General features: G+C 42.2%; 1 protein-coding gene across 2 annotated transcripts in view; it reads left to right on the forward strand.

The window, feature by feature from the left end:
- The window catches only part of grm7 (glutamate metabotropic receptor 7), a 443,553-nt gene that overhangs the window by 228,108 nt on the left and 190,305 nt on the right, over positions 1-25,140 (forward strand). For both annotated transcript variants that reach the window (XM_064967486.1, XM_064967487.1), the window contains exons 3-4: positions 19,226-19,361; positions 24,832-24,986. In XM_064967486.1, coding sequence (XP_064823558.1) covers positions 19,226-19,361; positions 24,832-24,986 — 291 coding nt within the window. The remainder of the gene's footprint in view (positions 1-19,225; positions 19,362-24,831; positions 24,987-25,140) is intronic.

Genomic DNA, 25,140 nt, shown 5'->3' on the forward strand with positions numbered 1-25,140 from the left:
CCAGGGTTCAAATAGCATACCTTTTCATAATGCTACATACCAGGGTTCAAATAGCATACCTTTTCATAATGCTACATACCAGGGATCAATTAGCATACATTTTCATAATGCTACATACCAGGGTTCAAATAGCATGCCTTTTCATAATGCTACATACCAGGGTTCAAATAGCATACCTTTTCATAATGCTACAGATCTGGGTTCAAATAGCATACCTTTTCATAATGCTACATACCAGGGTTCAAATAGCATGCCTTTTCATAATGCTACATACCAGGGTTCAAATAGCATACCTTTTCATAATGCTACATACCAGGGTTCAAATAGCATACCTTTTCATATTGCTACATACAAGGGCTCAAATAGCATACCTTTTCATAATGCTACATACCAGGGTTCAAATAGCATGCCTTTTCATAATGCTACATACCAGGGTTCAAATAGCATACCTTTTCATAATGCTACATACCAGGGTTTAAATAGCATACCTTTTCATAATGCTACATACCAGGGTTCAAATTGCATACCTTATCATAATGCTACATACCAGGGTTCAAATAGCATATATTTTCATAATGCTACAGATCTGGGTTCAAATTGCACACATTTTCATAATGCTCCATACCAGGGTTAAAATAGCATGCCATTTCATAATGCTAAAGACCTGGGTTCATATTCCATACCTTTTCATAATGCTAGAGACCTGAGTTCAAATAGCATACCATTTCATAATGATACAGACATGGGTTCAAATAGGATACCTTTTCTTTTAAATACTTTCAGCATTCTAAAAATATATACCAAGATAGCATAGCAGTCAGAATTCCTTTGTCCTCGTCTTGTGGTGTCCGGTGTATATATATATTTGCATCTTTCTTCGCATATCTCTTATATATTTTCTTTTACAAAAACTCAACTTCACAACACTCTCCTGCAACCCGCCTCACCAGAAGCTAGCCAGAAGCTAGCCAGAAGCTAACCAGAAGCTAGCCAGAAGCTAACCAGGAGCTAGCCAGAAGCTAACCAGAAGCTAGCCAGAAGCTAGCCAGAAGCTAGCCAGTTTACTGGCAAACGTTAGTATTCAGCTAACCACGGTTTGTGGTCATCAGATATCCTTTAGCTCGAAAAGCTATCAGCAGTTTTGTACAACGCGATTCAGACCAGAACATACCGGACCTATTTTTCTCTCCATATCCCCGGATTTCAACCGCAAGCTCTGGACATTTACACCTGGATCTCGCAGCTAACCAGCTCCTATCCCTGTGACTATTGGCTTACGTCTATCTCGGAGCAAACATAAATTATTCCGGAGCTAGCCAGCTGAAGAGTTCCATCAGCCACTACTGGGCTACAATCACCTATCCGGACCCGTTTTACTGCCGATGCAGAGCCCCACCGAGCCTTCACGAATGGACTACCGACGTTATCCAACTGGCCCCTCCGTTGCGACGTTACCTGAACGCCCATCTGCGGCCAGCTAATCGTTAGCTGTCTTATCGGCTGCTTATCGACCTATCTGAGTAGGTCTATCGGACTATTTGTCTTGGGTCACTATAATCTACTATCTCTCTCATCATCACTCAATACCTAGGTTTACCTCCACTGTATTCACATCCTACCATACATTTGTCTGTACATTATACCTTGAAGCTATTTTATTGCCCCCAGAAACCTCCTTTTCCTCTCTGTTCCGAACGTTCTAGACAACAAATTCTCATAGCTTTTAGCCGTACCCTTATGCTACTCCTCCTCTGTTCCTCTGGTGATGTAGAGGTGAATCCAGGCCCTGCAGTCCGTAGCTCCACTCCTATTCAAAAGGTGCTCTCTTTTGATGATTTCTGTAACCGTAATAGCCTTGGTTTCATGTAGCATTAGAAGCCTCCTCCCTAAGCTTGTTTTATTCACTGCTTTAGCACACTCTGCCAACCCGGATGTTCTAGCCATGTCTGAATCCTGAAGACCACCAAAAATTCAGAAATCTTCATCCCTAACTACAACATTTTCAGACAAGATAGAAAGGCCAAAGGGGGCAGTGTTGTAATCTACCTCAAAGATAGCCTGTAGAGTTATGTCCTACTATCCAGGTCTGTACCCAAACAATTTGAACTTCTACTTTTAAAAATCCACCTCTCTAAAAACATGCCCCCAGCTGTGCTCTGGACACCATATGTGAACTGATTTCCCCCCATCTATCTTCAGAGCTCGTGTTGCCAATTGACCTAAACTGGAACATGCTTAACACCCCAGCCATCCTACAATCTAAGCTTGATGCCCTCAATCTCACAAAAATTATCAATGAACCTACCAGGTACCACTACAAAGCTGTAAACACGGGCACCCTCATAGATATCATCCTAACCAACTTGCCCTCTACATACACCTCTGCTGTTTTCAACCAAGATCTCAGCGATCACTGCCTCATTGCCTGCATCCGTAATGGTTCAGCGGTCAAACATCCTTCACTCATCACTGTCAAACGCTCCCTGAAACACTTCAGCGAGCAGGCCTTTCAAATCGACCTGGCCGGGGTATCCTGGAAGGATATTGATCTCATCCCGTCAGTAGAGGATGCTTGATTTTTTTTAAAGGCCTTCCTCACCATCTTAAATAAGCATGCCCCATTCAAGAAATTTAGAACCAGGAACAGATATAGCCCTTGGTTCTCTCCAGACCTGACTGCCCTTAACCAACACAAAAACATCCTATGGCGTTCTGCATTAGCATCGAACAGCCCCCGTGATATGCAACTTTTCAGGGAAACTAGAAACCAATATACACAGGCAGTTAGACAAGCCAAGGCTAGCTTTTTCAACCAGAAATTTGCTTCCTGCAACACAAACTCAAAAAATGTCTGGGACACTGTAAAGTCCATGGAGAATAAGAACACCTCCTCCCAGCTGGCCACTGAACTGAAGATAGGAAACACTGTCACCACCGATAAATCCACTATAATTGAGAATTTCAATAAGCATTTTTCTATGGCTGGCCATGCTTTCCACCTGGATACCCCTACCCCGGTCAACAACACTGCACCCCCCCAGAACAACTAGCCCAAGCCTTCCCCATTTCTCCTTCTCCCAAATTCATCAGCTGATGTTGTGAAAGAGCTGCAAAATCTGGACCCCTACAAATCAGCCGGGCTAGACAATCTGGACCCTTTCTTTCTAAAATGATCTGCCAAAATTGTTGCCACCCCTGTTACTAGCCTGTTCAACCTCTCTTTCGTGTCGTCTGAGATTCCCAAAGATTGGAAAGCAGCTGCGGTCATGCCCCTCTTCAAAGGGTGGAAACTCTTGGCCCAACCTGACACAGACCTATATCTATACTACCATGCCTTTCTAAGGTCTTCGAAAGCCAAGTCAACAAACAGATTTCTGACCATTTCGAATCCCACCATACCTTCTCCGCTATACAATCTGGTTTTAGAGCTGGTCATAGGTGCACCTCAGCCACCTCAAGGTCCTAAACGATATCTTAACCGCCATCGATAACAAACTCAATCATCACATGCTCATCGGCAGACTCAACAGCCTTGGTTTCTCAAATGACTGCCTCGCCTGGTTCACCAACTACTTCTCTGGTAGAGTTCAGTGTGTCAAATCGGAGGGCCTGTTGTCCGTGCCTCTGGCAGTCTCTATGGGGGTGCCACAGGGTTCAATTCTTGGACTGACTCTCTTCTCTGTATACATCAATGATGTCGCTCTTGCTGCTGGGAGTCTCTGATCCACCTCTACGCAGACGACACCATTCTGTATACTTCTGGCCCTTCCGTTGACACTGTGTTAACAATCCTCCAGACGAGCTTCAATGCCATACAACTCTCCTTCTGTGGCTTCCAATTGCTCTTAAATACAAGTAAAACGTAATGCATGCTCTTCAACCGATCGCTGCCTGCAGCTGCCCGCCTGTCCAACATTACTACTCTGGACAGTTCTGAGTTAGAATATGTGGACTACAAACACCTAGGTGTCTGGTTAGACTGTAAACTCACCTTCCAGACTCACATCAAACATCTCCAATCCAAAGTTTAATCTAGAATTGGCTTCCTATTTCGCAACAGAGCATCCTTCACTCATGCTGCCAAACATAACATTGTAAAACTGACCATCCTACCGATCCTCGACTTCGGCGATGTAATTTACAAAATAGCCTCCAATACCCTACTCAGTAAATCTATCACAGTCTATCACAGTGCCATCCGTTTTGTCACCACCGCCCCATATACTACCCACCACTGTGACCTGTACGCTCTCGTTGGCTGGCCCTCGCTTCATACTCATTGCCAAACCCACTGGCTCCAGGTCATCTACAATACCCTGCTAGGTAAAGTCCACCCTTATCTCAGCTCGCTGGTCACCATAGCAGCGCCCACCTGTAGCATGCGCTCCAGCAGGTATATCTCTCTGGTCACCCCCAAAACCAATTCTTCCTTTCCATCCAGTTCTCTGCTACCAATGACTGGAACGAACTACAAAAATCTCTGAAACTGGAAACACTTATCTCCCTCTCTAGCTTTAAGCACCAGCTGTCAGAGCAGCTCACAGATCACTGCACGTGTACACCTGTACATAGCCCATCACTAATTTAGCCCAAATAACTACCTCTCCCCCTACTGTATTTATTTATTTATTTATTTTGCTCCTTTGCACCCCATTATTTCTATCTCTACCTTGCACATTCTTCCACTGCAAATCTACCATTCCAGTGTTTTACTTGCTATATTGTATTTACTTTGCCACCATGGCCTTTTTTTTTGCCTTTATCTCCCTTATCTCACCTCACTTGCTCACATTGTAAAAATACTTATTTTTTTCTACTGTATTATTGACTGTATGTTTGTTTTACTCCATGTGTAACCCTGTGTTGTTGTATGTGTCGAACTGCTTTGCTTAACCTTGGCCAGGTCGCAATTGTAAATGAGAACTTGTTCTCAACTTTTCTACCTGGTTAAATAAATAAAAATTCTGTAACCCTAGCTGGAGACCCAGATGTATTTGGAGTTTTCTGTTTAGGGACCACTTGTTCTACTACTCCAGGCCAAGCTCAGTCAAGCTCAGCTGAAATATTTTAAATGAAAACAAGCACTATTTGAACCCAGGTATGCCTTTTGAAGCTTTGATAAACAGTCTTGTATTCATTTGAGCATCCTGTCTGTCTTGTCAGAGTGGTGACTGACCGGTTCAATTGGGGTCAGATGAGTTATCTACCTGTGTTTTCAGAGAGGTGACTGACCTGTTTATTGGGCTCAGATGAGTAATCTCCCTGTGTTTTCAGAGAGGTTACTGACCTGTTTATTGGGCTCAGATGAGTAATCTCCCTGTGTTTTCAGAGAGGTGACTGACCTGTTTATTGGGCTCAGATGAGTAATCTCCCTGTGTTTTCAGAGATGTTACTGACCTGTTTATTGGGCTCAGATGAGTAATCTCCCTGTGTTTTCAGAGAGGTTACTGACCTGTTTATTGGGCTCAGATGAGTAATCTACCTGTGTTTTCAGAGAGGTGACTGACCGGTTCAATTGGGCTCAGATGAGTAATCTCCCTGTGTTTTCAGAGAGGTGACTGACCTGTTTATTGGGCTCAGATGAGTAATCTCCCTGTGTTTTCAGAGAGGTGACTGACCGGTTCAATAGGGGTCAGATGAGTAATCTCCCTGTGTTTTCAGAGATGTTACTGACCTGTTTATTGGGCTCAGATGAGTAATCTCCCTGTGTTTTCAGAGAGGTGACTGACCTGTTTATTGGGCTCAGATGAGTAATCTCCCTGTGTTTTCAGAGAGGTGACTGACCTGTTTATTGGGCTCAGATGAGTAATCTCCCTGTGTTTTCAGAGAGGTGACTGACCTGTTTATTGGGCTCAGATGAGTAATCTCCCTGTGTTTTCAGAGAGGTGACTGACCTGTTTATTGGGCTCAGATGAGTAATCTCCCTGTGTTTTCAGAGAGGTGACTGACCTGTTTATTGGGCTCAGATGAGTAATCTCCCTGTGTTTTCAGAGAGGTGACTGACCTGTTTATTGGGCTCAGATGAGTAATCTCCCTGTGTTTTCAGAGAGGTGACTGACCTGTTTATTGGGCTCAGATGAGTAATCTCCCTGTGTTTTCAGAGAGGTGACTGACCTGTTTATTGGGCTCAGATGAGTAATCTCCCTGTGTTTTCAGAGAGGTGACTGACCTGTTTATTGGGCTCAGATGAGTAATCTCCCTGTGTTTTCAGAGAGGTGACTGACCTGTTTATTGGGCTCAGATGAGTAATCTCCCTGTGTTTTCAGAGAGGTGACTGACCTGTTTATTGGGCTCAGATGAGTAATCTCCCTGTGTTTTCAGAGAGGTGACTGACCTGTTTATTGGGCTCAGATGAGTAATCTCCCTGTGTTTTCAGAGAGGTGACTGACCTGTTTATTGGGCTCAGATGAGTAATCTCCCTGTGTTTTCAGAGAGGTGACTGACCTGTTTATTGGGCTCAGATGAGTAATCTCCCTGTGTTTTCAGAGAGGTGACTGACCTGTTTATTGGGCTCAGATGAGTAATCTCCCTGTGTTTTCAGAGAGGTGACTGACCTGTTTATTGGGCTCAGATGAGTAATCTCCCTGTGTTTTCAGAGAGGTGACTGACCTGTTTATTGGGCTCAGATGAGTAATCTCCCTGTGTTTTCAGAGAGGTGACTGACCGGTTCAATTGGGCTCAGATGAGTAATCTCCCTGTGTTTTCAGAGAGGTGACTGACCTGTTTATTGGGCTCAGATGAGTAATCTCCCTGTGTTTTCAGAGAGGTGACTGACCTGTTTATTGGGCTCAGATGAGTTATCTACCTTTGTTTTCAGAGAGGTGACTGACCGGTTCAATTGGGCTCAGATGAGTTATCTACCTGTGTTTTCAGAGAGGTGACAGACCTGTTTATTGGGCTTAGATGTGTTCTGTCTCTGTGTTTTCAGAGTGGTGACTGACTGGTTCAGTTGGTCTCAAATTAGTTCTCTCTCCATGTTTTCAGAGCAGTGACCGACCAGTTCAATTGGGGTCAGATTATTTCTCTCTCACTTTCTCTCTCTCTCTCTCTTTCGCTCTCTCTCTGGGCACTGACCTTGTGTTTTGCTGTGTCACTAAACGCAGAGCCTCGGTAATGGAAAATACCAAGTTGTTTACAAAGATGTCGACCATTGATATGACAAGCACACACTGGCTGAGTTGAACAGTAACGTTTTGTCCTTGCCATAAAACAGACACCACCAATATCTATCTTTCTTTCTCTGTTTCCTCTCTCTCTGTCATAGAAAACTTAAAATTGCCAAAGCAAGTGACAGTAAACAAAAGTTAAATAAACAATTAAAAATAAACAGTAAAAATCACACTTAAAAGTATAAAAGGAATAGACACATTTCAAATGTCATTATGACTATGTAAAGTGTAATAACATTGTGCAAATAGTTAACAAATTTGCAAACAAATTGGATTTGTTTTTGAATTCTTTGTGGATCTGTGTAATCTGAGGGAAATGTGTGTCTCTAATATGGTCAAACATTTGGCAGGAGGTTAGGAAGTGCAGCTCAGTTTCCACCTCATTTTGTGGGCAGTGTGCGCATAGCCTGCTGTTCTTTGGGGGGCCAGGTCTGCTTTTGGCGGTCTTTCTCAATCAATAGCAAGGCTATGGTCACTGAGTCTGTCTAACCGATGTGAAATGGCTAGCTAGTTAGCGGTGGTGCGCGCTAATAGCGTTTCATTCTGTGACGTCACTCGCTCTGAGAACTGAAGAAGTTGTTCGTTCCCCTTGCTCAGCAAGGGCCGGGGATTTTGTGGCGCGATGGGTAACGATGCTTTGTGGGTGACTGTTGTTGATGTGTCCCTGGATCGAGCCGGGGTCAGGCGAGGGGACGGACTCTTTCCTGTTACATCTGTACATAGTCAAAGACCACTTCATTTTAGGTGGGTGTATAATTTGTTGTATCTATTCTGGATTTTGATAATTAACGGGTATCGGCTTAATTTTGCTCTGCATACATTGTTTGGTGTTTTACGTTGTACACCGAGGATGTTTTTGCAGAATTCTGCATGCAGAGTCTCAATTTGGTGTTTGTTCCATACTGTGAATTCTTGGTTGCTAAGAATTCACGATTTGGGTTCTATAACTGATTCAAGTATTTTTTGCCAGCGTAAAAGGCCCTTCTTGCCTTTAATCTCAGATCATTTACAACTTTGTGGAAGTTACCTGTGGTGCTGATGTTTAGGCCAAGATAGGATTAGTTTTTTTGTGTGGTCTAGGGCAACGGTGTCTAGAAGGAATTTGTATTTGTGATTGAGATTTACTGACAGAGCCCAGGTCTGTCAGGGCCCAGGTCTGTCAGGGCCCTGGTCTGTCAGGGACCAGGTCTGTCAGGGCCCAGGTCTGTCAGGGCCCAGGTCTGTCAGGGCCCAGGTCTATCAGGGCCTAGGTCTGTCAGGGACCAGGTCTATCAGGGCCTAGGTCTGTCAGGGCCCAGGTCTGTCAGGGCCCTGGTTTGTCAGGGACCAGGTCTGTCAGGGCCCAGGTCTGTCAGAGCCCAGTTCTGTCAGGGACCAGGTCTATCAGGGCCTAGGTCTGTCAGGGACCAGGTCTGGCAGGGCCCAGGTCTGGCAGGGTCCAGGTCTGTCAGGGCCCAGGTCTGTCAGGGCCCAGGGCTGTCAGGGACCAGGTCTCTCAGGGCCCAGGTCAGGGCCCAGGTCTGTCAGGGCCCAGGTCTGTCAGCGCCCTGGTCTGTCAGGGACCAGGTCTATCAGGGCCTTGGTCTGTCAGGGACCAGGTCTGTCAGGGATCAGGTCTGTCAGGGCCCAGGTCTGTCAGGGCCCAGGTCTGTCAAGGCCCAGGTCTGTCAGGGCCTAGGTCTGTCAGGGCCTAGGTCTGTCAGGGCCCAGGTCTGTCAGGGCCCTGGTCTGTCAGGGACCAGGTCTGTCAGGGCCCAGGTCTGTCAGGGCCCAGTTCTGTCAGGAACCAGGTATATCAGGGCCTAGGTCTGTCAGGGACCAGGTCTATCAGGGCCTAGGTCTGTCAGGGCCCAGGTCTGTCAGGGCCCTGGTTTGTCAGGGACCAGGTCTGTCAGGGCCCAGGTCTGTCAGAGCACAGTTCTGTCAGGGACCAGGTCTATCAGGGCCTAGGTCTGTCAGGGACCAGGTCTGGCAGGGCCCAGGTCTGGCAGGGTCCAGGTCTGTCAGGGCCCAGGTCTGTCAGGGCCCAGGGCTGTCAGGGACCAGGTCTCTCAGGGCCCAGGTCAGGGCCCAGGTCTGTCAGGGCCCAGGTCTGTCAGGGCCCTGGTCTGTCAGGGACCAGGTCTATCAGGGCCTTGGTCTGTCAGGGACCAGGTCTGTCAGGGCCCAGGTCTGTCAAGGCCCAGGTCTGTCAGGGCCTAGGTCTGTCAGGGTCCAGGTCTGTCAGGGTCCAGGTCTGTCAGGGTCCAGGTCTTTCAGGGTCCAGGTCTGTCAGGGTCCAGGTCTGACAGAAGCTGTGCAGAATCTATGTGTTTCTGTAGGCCCTCCTTGGTTGGGGACAGAAGCACCAGATCATCAGCAAACAGTAGACATTTTACGATTCTAGTAGGGTGAGGCATGGTGCTGCAGACTGTTCTCGTGTCCTCGCCAAATTTGTTGATGATATTTGAAGACGATGGGGCTCAAGTTGCATCCCATGTCTCACCCCACAGCCCTGTGTAAAGAAATGTGTGTTTTAATTTTTGTTAAATAGTGTACATGAATTTTATAATGTCGTATATTTTTCCCCCAAAACCGCTTTCCATCAATTTGTATAGCCCTCACGCTAAATTGAGTCAAAGGCTGTTTTGAAATCTACAAAGCATGACAAGACTTTGTCTTTGTTTTAGTTTGTTTGTTTGTCAATTATGGTGTTCAGGGTGGATACGTGGTCTGTCATATGGTCATTTGGTAAAAATCCAATTTGACATTTGCTCAGTACATTGTTTTTATTGAGGAAATGTACGAGTCTGCTGTTAATGATAATGCAGAGTATTTTCCCAAGGTTGCTGTTGACGCATATCCCATGGTAGTTATTGGGGTAAAGCTTTTTCAATTTTTCTGAATTGGGGTGATCAGCCCTTGGTTCCAAATATTGGGGAAGATGCCAGAGCTGAGGATGATGTTTAAGAGTTTAAGTTTAGCCAATTGGAATTTGTGATCTGTATATTTTATTATTTCATTTAGGATACCATCAACATCACAGGTCTTTTGGGGTTGGAGGGTTTGTAATGGGAAAATCCTGTGGGTTCTGGTAGTCTTTAATAGCTGATTCTAAGATTTGTAATTGATCATGTATCTGTATTTGTTTTTGCTGTTGTGTTAAAGAGACAAAAAGATTAGAGAAGTGGTTTACCTATAGATCTCCTTTTGGATAGATGACTGTTCATGTTGTTGTTTGTTTAGTGTGTTCACATTTTCCCAGAAAGGGTTAGATTCTATGAGTAGATTTCTGACATGCTGCTCCTTCTTTTTCCGTAGTGTATTTTTGTATTGTTTTAGTGAATCACCATAGTGAATCACCACATGTTTTCTTGGTCTCTATGTTTTTGGTTGGATAGGTTTCTCAATTTATTTCTTAGGTTTTTTGCATTCTTCATCATACCACTTGTCATTGTTTTTAGATTTGATAGGGAAGCTGAAAGGTCAAATATACTGTTTAGGTTTTCTACTGCCAAGTTTAAACCTTCACTATTACAGTGAAATGTTTTCTCCAGGATGTTGTCTAAAAGGGATTGAATTTGTCATTGACTAATTGTTTTTTGTAGGTTTTCACTTTCCTTCAGTCTATAGCATTTCTTAATATTGTGTATTCCCTTTGGCTTCATGCTTCTTGATTCAGTATTGCTCTGTTCAAGTACTTTATACTCTGATTTTGTTGTGATCTGATAGGTGTATCAGTGGACTGACTGTGAACGCTCTGAGAGACTGGGTTGAGGGCTCGCACTCTCTCATGTGCTCTCTCTCTCTCTCTCTCTCTCTCATGTGCTCTCTCTCTCATGTGCTCGCTCTCCCTCTCATGTGCTCTCTCTCATGTGCTCTCTCTCTCTCTCTCTCTCTCTCTCTCTCTCTCTCTCTCTCTCTCTCTCTCTCTCATGTGCTCTCTCTCTCTCTCTCTCTCATGTGCTCTCATGTGCTCTCTCTCTCTCTCTCTCTCTCTCTCTCTCTCTCTCTCTCTCTCTCATCCAGTAGCAAAGTGTAGGGCTCTGAAGGAACAAGTAAATAAAACAATTTCATCAGCAGTCTGCACATAATACCCCATAATGACAAAGTGAAAACTGTTTTATATGTTTGTATATAAAAAACAGAACACCTTATTTAAATAAGTATTCAGATCCTTTCCACTGATCATCCTTGAGATGTTTCTGGAGTCCACCTGTGTTAAATTCAATTGATTGGAAATTATTTGGAATTTCGATTTATTCGGACAACGACCTTGGTCAGGGAAGTGACCAAGAACCCGATGGAAAGATGGAAAGAGTTCTAGAGTTCCAACGTGGAGATGGGAAAACGTTCCAGAAAGACAAGACAACCATCTCTGCAGCACTCCACCAATCAGGCCTTTGTGGTAGAGTGGCCAGACGGAAGCCACTCCTCAATAAAAGGCAAATGACAGCCGGCTTGTTTGCCAAAAGGCACATAAAGACCCTCAGTCCATGAGAATCAAGATTATCTTGTCTGATGAAACCAAGATTGAACTCTGTGGCCTGAATGCCAAGGGGCAATGCAAATAGTATGGGTAGCCATTTGACTAGATGTTCAGGAGTCTTATGGCTTGGGGGTAAAAGCTATTTAGGAGCCTCTTGGACCTAGACTTGAAGCTCTGGTACCGCTTGCCGTGTGGTAGCAGAGAGAGCAGTCTATGACTAGGGTGGCTGGAGTCTTTGACAACTTTTAGGGCCTTCCTCTGACACTGCCTGGTGTAGAGGTCCTGGATGGCAGGCAGCTTTGCCCCTGTGATGTTCTGGACTGTACGCACTACCCTCTGTAGTGCCTTGAGGTCAGAGACCGAGCAGTTTTCATACCAGGCAGTGATGCAACCTGTCAGGATGCTACAAATAGTGCAGTTGTAAAACCTTTTGAGTATCTGAGGACCCAAATCTTTTCAGTCTCCTGTTTTATTGTGCCCTCTTCACGACTGTCTTGGTGTTTGGACCATGTTAGTTTGTTGGTGATGTGGACGCCAAGGAACTTGAAGCTCTCAACCTGCTCCACTGCAGCCACGTCGATGAGAATGGGGGAGTGCTTGGTCCTCCTTTTCCTGTAGTCCACAATCATCTCCTTTTTCTTGATCACTTTGAGGGAGCGGTTGTTGTCCTGGTACCACACGGTCAGGTCTCTGACCTCCCCCCTATAGGCTGTCTCATCGTTGTTGGTGATCAGGCCTACCACTGTTGTGTCATCAGCAAACTTAATGATGGTGTTGGAGTCGTGCCTGGCCGTGCAGTCATCAGTGAACAGTGAGTACAGGATGAGACTGAGGGGCCCCCGTGTTGAGGATCAGCTTGGCGGATGTGTTGTTGCCTACCCTTACAAACTGGGGGCGGCCCATCAGGAAGTCCAGGATCCATTTGAGGAGGGAGGTATTTAGTCCCAGGGTCCTTAGCTTAGTGATGAGCATTGTGGGCACTATAGTGTTGAATGCTGAGCTGTAGTCAATGAACAGCATTTTCACATAAGTGTGCCTTTTGTCCATGTGTGAAAGGGCAGTGTGGAGTGCAATAGAGATTGCATCATCTGTGAATCTGTTGGTGCGGTATGCAAATTGGAGTGGGTCTAGGGTTTATAGGATAATGGTGTTGATGTGAGCCATGACCAGCCTTTCAAAGCATTTCATGGCTACAGACATGGGTGCTACGAGTCGGTAGTCATTTAGGCAGGTTACCTTAGTGTTCTTGGGCACAGGGACTATGTTGGTCTGCTTGAAACATGTTGGTATTACAGACTCAGACAAGGAGAGGTTGACAATGTCAGTGAAGAAACTTGCCAGTTGATCAGCGCATGCTCGGAGTACACGTCCTGGTAATCCGTCTGGCTCTGCGGCTGTTGACCTGTTGGAAGGTCTTACTCACATCGGCTGTGGAGAGCCTCAAATCGAGCATAGAAGTTATTTAGCTCATCTGGTCGGCTTGTGTCACTGGGCAGCTCTCGGCTGTGCTTCCCTTTGTAGTTTGTAATAGTTTGCCAGCCCTGCAACGTCCGACAAGCATCGGAGCCGGTGTAGTGTGATTTGATCTTGGTCCTGTCTTGACACTTTGTTTGTTTGATGGTTCGTTGGAGGGCATAGCAGTATTTCTTATAAGCTTCCGGGTTAGAGTCTGCTCCTTCAAAGCGGCAGCTGTACCCTTTATCTCAGTGCGAATGTTGCCTGTAATCCATGGCATCTAATTTGGGGTATGTACATACAGTCACTGTGGGGACGATGTCCTTGATGCACTTATTGATAAAGCCAGTGACTGATGTGGTGCACGCTTCAATGCCATCGGAAGAATCCCAGAACATATTGCAGTCTGTGATAGCAAAACAGTCCTGTAGCTTAGCATCTGCTTCATCTGACCACTGTTTTATAGACTGAGTCACTGGTTCTTCCTGCTTAAATGTTTGCTTGTAAGCAGGAATCAGGAGGATATAATTGAGGTCAGATTTGCCAAATGGAGGGTGAGGGAGAGCTTTATACGTGTCTCTGTGTGTGGAGTAGTCCCCGGCCACTAGGAGCGACGCCTATTGATGAGCGTTTTCCTGTTTACTTATGGCGGTATACAGCTCATTGAGTGTGGTTTAAGTGCCAGCATCGGTCTGTGGTGGTATGTAGACATCTACAAAAAATACAGATGAAAACTCTCTAGTTAGATAGTGTGGTCTACAGCTTATCATGAGATACTCTACCACAGACGAACAAAACCTTGAGACTTTCTTAGATATCGTTGTTCACATATACGCATAGGCCCCCGCCCCGTGGCTTACTAGAACTACTGTTCTGTCCTGCTGGTTGAGTGTATTACCCGCCAGCTGTATGTTCATACCCAAGAAGACTTGAGGCTGTAATTGTTGCCAAAAGGTGCTTCAACAAAGTATTGAGTAAAGGGTCTGAATTCTTTATACATTGCCAAAAATAAACTGTTTTTGCTTTGTCAATATGGGGTATTGTGTGTAGATTGGTGAGAAAAAAAAATATTAATTACATTTTAGAATAAGGCAGTAATGTAATAAAATGTGGAAAATGTCAAGGGGTCTGAATACTTTCCGAAGGCATTGTAGGTGTTCCTCTTGTTCAGATGTGTTAGGGCAGTGTGAACAACTATAGAAATATCACCTTCAGTGGAGCTGTTTGAACGGTAGGCAAAGTGGAGTGGGTCCAGTGTGCCTGGTATACTGGCCTTGATGTGGGCCATGACCAGCCTCTGGAATCACTTCATGATGACTGAGGTGAGTGCGACGGGGAGATAGTCATTTGGGCATGTCAACTTGTTTTTCTTGGGCACTGGGACAATTGTGGTCTCCTTTAAAGCAGATGGGGACAACAGCCTGGGAGAGGGGACAGTTAGAAGAAGTCTGAGAAGATGGCCGCCATCCGGTCAGTACACAGATCTGGGCTGGCGGCATTGTGGTTATTCACTCTTTTGAGAGTTTTTCTTCACGTCCCTGAAAGGACCTGGTCATCCGGAGCAGCAAGAGTCCTCCTGAATGACTTGGTATTGTCTGCCTCGAAGCAAACATAAAACGAGTTAAACTCATAGACTGTGTTAAACTCAATCTCTGAATGTGCGTTGACATCCCCTCCGGATTAATTCAATTGGTCGGCTAACAATAGGTGATTGATCAATTTCCTTCATATCAGGTCAATCCAAGTGTTCAGGGGAGCCTAGATTTGTGTCTTAACTCAGAGACGTCAGTGAGGCTCTAAACAGATGTCTGGCGATGGTCTCTGTTTCTCTGCAGGCAATAACGTGGACCAGATATATACAAAACCAAGGTCAGACAGATGACACACCAATCGGAGTCTATTAATGGACTTCTTCTCCTCTGATGCAGTAGTTCGATGTCCATCGTGTAATTTGGATTATTTACCTGTTTAAGAAGGCTTGAATCCACATTATTGTGAGACGAACAATGCAATCATACATATTGTATTGAGTAATAATATAATAATAACATAATGATCATACATTAGTAAAACATGTATAAACTAGTAATTAGGTAAATAAAAAGTTGGTAAATAAAATGTTGTCCTTGATCTGTATAATCAGTATCTGTACTTTGTGCCACAAACATACAGTTGCGTTTCATATGCTACGGTATAATGTTTAGGGTACATTGTTGGTTGCCTGCGACCCTCACAACATGAGGTTCCTTCCCCGGGAATACTCTTAGTCATGACAACACCAACAGAATGCCGTGTGCGTGCCTCGCATGTAGGCCTGGACAGAACACGCTGTGGAACTTCAAATATGCTGGATGCACCAGAATTGTTTTAACCATGCAGTTTATTTAGCATCACAGCAATATAATATACTGCCTTGCTTTTTATCTCTCCAGGCCACCATACGTTATAGCTTTTTGCTATCCAGTGTAGACCTACTTCATTTTATTACTGTTCTGGATGTGAGGCTCCATGCTCTTGAAAGTGCTGCTCTTGGATAGAGGGTGATATAACTCTGCATGCCCTCAATTTTAAAAAGTCTGTCAAATAAATCTCGCGGGGATAGTTAGCATGCTGCTGTCAATGGGAAGCTGTGAATACATGATGTTGTAAATGTTTGAGGTGTCTGAGGAAGTCTCCGGCTTCAGCAGGTGTCTGTTCAATGCTTTTGGGTGATCTCTGTTACTCCAAGCAAGAATAAGGATCTCATTTTAACTCAACACGCCGATGGAATTTTGCACATTTTGAGCAGTTATGAAATGTGTATTTACCCCAGAAGCTGATAATACTGCAGTTCATAACATAAATACATGTAATAGAAGCAGTTTTGAGAGCAATGTTTGTGTGATGATTAACTTTGTCTTATCCCTCTCTGTGAGCCATGTTTGTGTGATGATTAACTTTGTCTTATCCCTGTCTGTGAGCCATGTTTGTGTGATGATTAACTTTGTCTTATCCCTCTCTGTGAGCCATGTTTGTGTGATGATTAACTTTGTCTTATCCCTCTCTGTGAGCCATGTTTGTGTGATGATTAACTTTGTCTTATCCCTCTCTGTGAGCCATGTTTGTGTGATGATTAACTTTGTCTTATCCCTCTCTGTGAGCCATGCTTGTGTGATGATTAACTTTGTCTTATCCCTCTCTGTGAGCCATGTTTGTGTGATGATTAACTTTGTCTTAGCCCTCTCTGTGAGCCATGTTTGTGTGATGATTAACTTTGTCTTATCCCTTTATGTGAGCCATGTTTGTGTGAGGAATAACTTTGTCTTAGCCCTCTCTGTGAGCCATGTTTGTGTGATGATTAACTTTGTCTTATCCCTTTATGTGAGCCAAGTTTGTGTGAGGAATAACTTTGTCTTATCCCTCTCTGTGAGCCATGTTTGTGTGATGATTAACTTTGTCTTAGCCCTCTCTGTGAGCCATGTTTGTGTGATGATTAACTTTGTCTTATCCCTCTCTGTGAGCCATGTTTGTGTGATGATTAACTTTGTCTTATCCCTTTATGTGAGCATGTTTATGCGATGATTAACTGTGTCTTATCCCTCTCTGTGAGCCATGTTTGTGTGATGATTAACTTTGTCTTATCCCTCTCTGTGAGCTATGTTTGTGTGACGATTAACTTTGTCTTATCCCTTTATGTGAGCCATGTTTGTGTGAGGAATAACTTTGTCTTAGCCCTCTCTGTGAGCCATGTTTGTGTGATGATTAACTTTGTCTTATCCCTTTATGTGAGCCATGTTTGTGTGATGAATAACTTTGTCTTATCCCTTTATGTGAGCCATGTTTGTGTGATGATTAACTTTGTCTTATCCCTCTCTGTGAGCCATGTTTGTGTGATGATTAACTTTGTCTTATCCCTCTCTGTGAGCCATGTTTGTGTGATGATTAACTTTGTCTTAGCCCTCTCTGTGAGCCATGTTTGTGTGATGATTTACTTTGTCTTATCCCTTTATGTGAGCCATGTTTGTGTGATGATTAACTTTGTCTTATCCCTCTCTGTGAGCCATGTTTGTGTGATGATTAACTTTGTCTTATCCCTCTCTGTGAGCCATGTTTGTGTGATGATTAACTTTGTCTTAGCCCTCTCTGTGAGCCATGTTTGTGTGGGGATTAACTTTGTCTTAGCCCTCTCTATTTTTATTTTTTATTTTGTATTTAACATTTATTAAGCTAGACATGTCTTTCTTACAGTAAGGACCATGCTACCAAAGATGTTTTAACTCTCAACTTAAACTTTGTGGATTGTGACAGGAATATGGACTCAGTGAAATATAGTCTGCCATTTCACTTGCTATCCCTGTTCAACATACAGTGCCTTCGGTAAGTATTCAGACCCTTTGAATTGTTCCACCTTTTTTTACTATACAACTTTATTCTAAAAATGGATTAAATAAAACAATTTCATAAGCATTCTGCACATAATACCCCATAATGACAAAGTGAAAACAGGATTTTATAAATATTTGCATATTTATAAAAAACAAAAAACAGAAACACCTTATTTATATAAGTATTCAGACTCTTTGCTATGAGACTTGAAATTGAGCTCAGGTGCATCCTGTTTCAATTGATTATCCTTGAGATGTTTCTACAACTTGATTGGAGTCCACCTGTGGTAAATTGAATTGAATGGACATGATTTGGGAAGTAATACAGCTGTCTATATAATGTCACACAGTTGACAGTGCAAGTCAGAGCAAAAACAAAGCCATGAGGTCGAAGGAATTGTCCATAGAGCTCCGAGACAGGATTGTGTTGAGGCACAGATCTGGGGAAGGGTACCAATTTTTTTTTCCCAGCATTGACGAAAGTGGCCTCAATCATTTTAAATGGAATACGTTTGGAACCAACAAGACTCTTCCTAGAGCTGGCCACTCGGACAAACTGAGCAATTGGGGGATTAAGGCCTTGGTCAGGGAGATGACCAAGAACTTGATGGTTACTTTGACAGAGCTCTAGAGTTCCGCTGTGGAGATGGGAGAACCTTCCAGAAGGACACCCATCTCTGCAGCACTCTACCAATCAGGCCTTTATGGTAGAGTGGCCAGACTGAATCCACTCCTCTGTAAAAAGCACATGACACATGACAGCCTGCCAAAAGGGACTGGGAGACAAGTCGGGATCGAGATAAAGATGAATGCAGCGAATTTCAGAGTGATCGTTGATGAAAACCTGCTCCAGAGTGCTCAGGACCTCAGACTGGGGCGAAGGTTCACCTTCCAACAGGACAATTACCCTAAGCACACAGCCAAGACAATGCATGAGTGGCTTCCGGACAAATGTCCTTAAGTGGCTCAGCCAAATAGCTGTGTAGTGACACTCCCCATCCAACCTGACAGCGCTTGAGAGAATCTGCAGGGAACAATGGGAGAAACTGCCCAACTGCAGGTGCCAAGCTTATAGCATCATACTGATGAAGACTCGAGGCTGTAATTCCTGCCAAAGGTGCTTCAACAAAGTACTGAGTAAAGGGTCTGAATATTTATGTAAATGTGATGTTTCAGTTTTTTATTTTTAATATATTTTGTCGAAGAAGCTGTTTTTGGCTTTGCCATTATGGGTTATTGTGTGTAGATTGATGAGAAACAAAAAAACAAACTATTTCAACATTTTTAGAACAAGGCTGTGAAGTAACAGAACGAGGTAAAAGTCAAGGGGTCTGAATACTTGCCGAATGCATTGAGTAACTGTTTGCAAAAAGCCTTCCCACTGGACACACACTGGTTGAATCAACGTTGATGTATAAACACACCTTTGTTTATTTTCAACATGTCTATGTGCCATTGTTCATATTGTACAGCATTGTAATGTTCAAATCAATGTGCATGGGGATGTTTGGTAATTGGCTGGAGGTGGTTTGATGAAAACTAAAAAATTGCCTGGACAGTCTGGCCATTATAGCTGCACAGAGGTTTCTCTTACGTAATTAGCTTCACAAACTGGAGGTTCATAGGTTACATATTTATTTAACAATTTATAGATTTTATTTTGTTTTTACATATGTAATGTTTGTAATTTTTAGTAGGTACGGTTCTCGTTCAAGGTTATTCTCCCAATTTGAGGTACGTCACCTAAAGCTCATTACTTTTCATTTCAGGTGGGATCTGCATCGCTCAGTCCTTGAAGATCCCTCACAATCACAAGCAAGAGAACTTTGACAAGATCATCAGGCTGCTATTGGACACCCGTTACGCTCGGGCAGTCGTCCTTTTCACCTCAGATGAGGACATACGGTATGTGTCTACTAGTTGTTACCCCCTTGAGCTAAAGCCTACGTATTGGCTGTGTGCTGGCGCTCTAACCAAGATTTCAAATATTATCTGTACCACTTGAGGGCTGCTCGGTACCTTGGGAATTAAAACTGAAAAGCTAAAAGACAGTTCAGGAGTTCGGCAACTGAATTCACTTCAATAATGTTACCTTTAATACTGATGCATTTCGGGCCCAGGCTCCATCGTCACAGCACTTTGCATCTCCTGTTCATTATCTCACTCAACCAGCATAATGTGTGACAACAAGTAAAAGCTCAATGATTTTTATCCCTGCCGTTTACGGAAAGGACGAATCCACACAACATGTTCTGTTGGTTTAGTGAAACAAAGTATTGAACCTTTAGGTTTTCATCAAAGGGTTGGAGTGTTGTTTCAAGGAACCACATGGGAGTATATTGAACTCAGTCTGTGGAATTCTCTTTGACTTTCTGATGAGCCTTCGTGTAGCAGCTGATACATCTTAAGTCAATTTCACACAAGGTCCAACCCGAAATTGTATAGCATTGTACATAGTGTTGTATTAAATTATAGCATTATAGTAAAGCATTGTACATAGTGTAGTATTAAAGTATAGCATTATAGTAAAGCATTGTACATAGTGTAGTATTAAATTATAGCATTATAGTAAAGCATTGTACATAGTGTAGTATTAAAGTATAGCATTATAGTAAAGCATTGTACATAGTATTAAAGTATAGCTTTATATTATAACATTATATTACAGCATTGTACATTGTATAGCACAAAGTATAGAATTGTGGTATAGTATTATATTATAGCATTACAGTATGCCAGCATAGTAAAGTATTACATCATAGCATTATAGTATAGCAGTATAGTATAGTATTATGGTTTAGTATTATATTATATTATCTCAGTATATCATTATAGTATAGTATTACATCATGGCTTTATATTATAATATAGCATTATATTATTGTATAACAATATAGTATAACATTATAGTATAGCATTAGGAACTGACACAGGTGGCATCGGACAGCTAACATGCTCCTCAGGGCGAATGCCGTGCATACTATGCCAAACCAACAGCCTTCTCTCTACTCTGTCCAATACATCCTCAACACTCTCAGACTCAGCCCTCAGCTTCGCCGACAGCTCCAATTCCATCCATGGCTCCTTACGGTAAACAGGGGGAGTTGGCTTAGGTCTGGCTCCTGCCTCTGCCACACTCTCCCTGTGCCCCCCCCAATAAATTTTTGGGGGGCCTCTCGGGCTTCCAGCTGCTCTGCCGTGCTAGCTCCTCATAATGCCGCCTCTCTGCTTTCGCTGCCTCCAGCTCGGCTTTGGGGCGGCAATATTCCCCTGGCTCTGCCCAGGGTCCTTTCCCGTCAAGGATCTCCTCCCAAGTCCATTCCTCCAAATAGTGCAGCCTCTCCCACTGCTGCTGCTGCTGCTGTTGATCCTGCTGCTGCTGCTTCTCCTGCTGCTGCTTCTGCTGCTGCCTCTGTTGCTTCTCCTGCTGCTGCTTCTGCTGCTGCCTCTGTTGCTTCTCCTGCTGCTGCTTCTGCTGCTGCTGCTTCTGCTGCTGCCTCTGCTGCTTCTCCTGCTGCAAATGTCGCTTCTCCTGCTGCCTCCATTTACCACACCGCTTGGTCCTTGGTTGGTGGGTGATTTCTGTAAGGGCTTTCCTGTGGTGAAGTAGAGGAGGACCAAAACGCAGCGTGGTTATATTGATTCATGTTTAATTAAAACAGATAAACATGAACACTACAAAACAACAAACGTGGAAAACCAAAAACAGCCCTATCTGGTGCAAAACACAGAGACAGGAACAATCACCCAACAAAACCCAACACAAAACAGGCTACCTAAATATGGTTCCCAATCAGAGACAATGACTAACACCTGCCTCTGATTGAGAACCATATCAGGCCTAACATAGAAATGGACAAACCAGACACACAACATAGAATGCCCACCCAGCTCACGTCCTGACCAACACTAAAACAAGGAAAGCACACACGAACGATGGTCAGAACGTGACAATTATAGTACATCATCATACTATAGCATTGTATTATAGCATTATAGAATATCATTATGTTATTACATTTTAGTACAGCATTATGCTATATCATTATAGTATATCAATGTACAGAGTATATCATTATAGTATATCATTATATAGAGTATATCATTATATTATGTCATTATAATATCATTATCTATCATTATAAATGATAAGAAACAATACTGTGCAGCCGTATTCATTGACCTGGCCAAGGCTTTCGACTCTGTCAATCATCACATCCTCATCGGCAGACTCGATAGCCTTGGTTTCTCAAATGATTGCCTCGCCTGGTTCACCAACTACTTCTCTGATAGAGTTCAGTGTGTCAAATCGGAGGGCCTGTTGTCCGGGCCTCTGGCAGTCTCTATGGGCGTGCCACAGGGTTCAATTCTTGGACCGACTCTCTTCTCTGTATACATCAATGATGTCGCTCCTGCTGCTGGAGATTCTCTGATCCACCTCTACGCAGATGACACCATTCTGTATACTTCTGGCCCTTCTTTGGACACTGTGATATTAACAACCCTGCAGACGAGCTTCAATGCCAGACAACTCTCCTTCCGTGGCCTCCAATTGCTCTTAAATACAAGTAAAACTACAGAGTATATCATTATAGTATATCAATGTACAGAGTATATCATTATAGTATATCATTATACAGAGTATGTCGTTATAGTATATCAATGTACAGAGTATATCATTATACAGAGTATATCATTATAGTGTAGTATTATATCATATCATGATAGTATATCAATGTACAGAGTATATCATTATACAGAGTATATCATTATAGTGTAGTATTATATCATATCATGATAGTATATCAATGTACAGAGTATATCATTATACAGAGTATATCATTATAGTGTAGTATTATATCATATCATGATAGTATATCAATGTACAGAGTATATCATTATTCAGAGTATGTCATTGTAGTATATCATTACAGAGTATACCATTATAGTGTAGCATTATATTATATCATTGTAGTATACAATTATATTATGGCATTATGCAGAGTATTGCATTGTGGTATAGCATTGTATGTAGAATAGCATTATAGCACAGTGTTACAGTAAAGTATACTATTATAGTATAGCAGTATATTATAGCATTATATGTAGAATAGCATTATAGCACAGTATTACAGTAAAGTATACTATTATAGTATAGCAGTATATTATAGCATTATATGTAGAATAGCATTATAGCCTAGTGTTACAGTAAAGTATACTATTATAGTATAGCAGTATATTATAGCATTATATGTAGTATGGCATTATCGTATGGCATTACCAAATAGCATTATAGTATAGCATTGTATTATTGCATTATACAGAGTATAGCATTATATTATAGCATTATATGTAGTATTTTATTATAGCATAGTGTTTCAGTATAGTATAATATTAAAGTATAGCATTATATTATAGCATTATATATAGAATAGCATTATAGCACAGTGTTACAGTATAGTATAATATTAAAGTATAGCATTATATTATAGCATATTATGGCATTATATGTAGTATAGCATTATAGTATAGCATTACAGTATTGTATACTATTACATTATAGCATTATATGTTGCGTAGCATTATAGTATATCATTACAGTATAGTATACTATTATATTATAGCATTGTATTATGGCATTATGTGTAGTATAGCATTATAGTATAGTATTACTGTATAGTATGCTATTATGTTATAGCATTATGGTATAGCACTATGTTATAGCATTAGTATAGCATTATAGTATATTATTATATTATAGTATTATATGTAGTATAGCATTACAGTACAGAATACCATTATATTATATTATTATTTTAGAGTATTATATTATAGCATTATATGTAGTATAGCATTATAGTATAGCAATATATTATAGTATTATATGTAGTATAGCATTACAGTATAGTGTTATTGTATACTATTATATTATATTATTATTTTGCAGCATTATGTTATAGTATTATATGTAGTATAGCATTATAATATAGTATTACTGTATATTATTATTTTACAGCATTATATTATAGTATTATATGTAGTATAGCATTACAGTATAGTATTACTGTATAGTATAGCATTATATTATAGCATTATATAGTAGTATGGCATTATAGTCTGTATTTATTTTCATAGTCAACCTTGTGTTCTGTTTCGTTGTGTTCTTGAACGTAGACCTGTCTTTAATTTTTGTTAATTGATTTCCACCTGTGTTAGTTACTCACCTGGTCTCATCAGCTCCTTATTTAGTTCAGTTCATTCTGTATGTGCCTTTGTGAGGTATTGTTCGGTTTGACTCTACTAAGCCCTTTACCTAGCTTGTTTGTGACAACCGGCTTTCTCCCTGAGTATTCATTACAATAGCATAGCATTACAGTATAGTATACTATTATATTATAGCGTTATATTAAGTATAGTATTATATTATAATATTACAGAGTTGATATTAATGTACCAGTCTTGTCACAAGAACTTGTGATATTGGATTAATTAATTTTGTGATACGGAATTAAGTGTAATCTGAAGTTACACATCAAAATGGATACAATTTAACATCCTGTTGATTTATCTGTCAAGACAATATAAAAAACTTCCTGGGCTCATTTGAGGAAACATCTCTTCACACTAGCTCTCTCTGTTCAGACAAAATCGAACGGAAGACAGAACAAAAAGAACTACGTTCCTGAGGAGAACAAGGGGGTGAATAACTTTGCTGTGATTCGTGTGTGTGTGTGTGTGTGTGTGTGTGTGTGTGTGTGTGTGTGTGTGTGTGTGTGTGTGTGTGTGTGTGTGTGTGTGTGTGTGTGTGTGTGTGTGTGTGTGTGTGTGTGGGTGCGTGTGTGGGTGCGTGTGTATTTCGATAGTGTCTTGGGGGCTTGGGAGGATGCAGAGCAAAAATACGAATTGGACTATATCCTATCTTATCTTGTCCTATCCTATCATATCGTGTTCTATCCTATCATATCCTGCCCTATCATGTCCTGTCCTAACCTATAATATCCTGTCCTGTCCTATCCTATCATATCCTGTCCTGTCATATCATTTCCTGTCCTGTCATATCATGTCCTATCCTATCATATCCTGCCCTATCATATCCTGTCCTATCCTATCATATCCTGTCCTATCATATCATATCCTATCCTATCCTATCATATCATATCATATCCTGTCCTGTCATATAATTTCCTGTCCTGTCATATCATGTCCTATCCTCTCATATCCTGTCCTGTCCTATCATATCATGTCCATTCCTATACTGTCATATCCTATCCTGTCCTTTCCTATCTTGTCCTGTCTTATACTATCGTTTCCTATCATATCTTATACTGTCCTATGTTATTATATTATATGAAGTCATATATGTGTCTGCTTGCAGGGGTATCCTGAACGCCAGTAAGAGGGCGGACCAGGTGGGTCATTTCCTGTGGATCGGTTCAGACAGCTGGGGAGCCAAGATCAGCCCTGTCCATCAGCTAGAGGAAGCAGCAGTGGGAGCTGTCACTATCCTGCCCAAAAGAGCAACCATCGCCGGTAGGTTGTGCCTGCAGAAACAACATGCTCAGGATGACTTTTAGTGGAGAGAAAAAAAGATGCTGCTTACTGTCTTTTTGTCCCCTCTCTTTCCTTTCTCTCCTTGACTGTGGAAGAATATTGTACAGCCCAATCCTTTGTCTTGAGATTTATA

The sequence above is a fragment of the Oncorhynchus masou genome, chromosome 6 (genome assembly GCF_036934945.1).
Source record: "Oncorhynchus masou masou isolate Uvic2021 chromosome 6, UVic_Omas_1.1, whole genome shotgun sequence".
Lineage (NCBI taxonomy): Eukaryota > Metazoa > Chordata > Actinopteri > Salmoniformes > Salmonidae > Oncorhynchus > Oncorhynchus masou.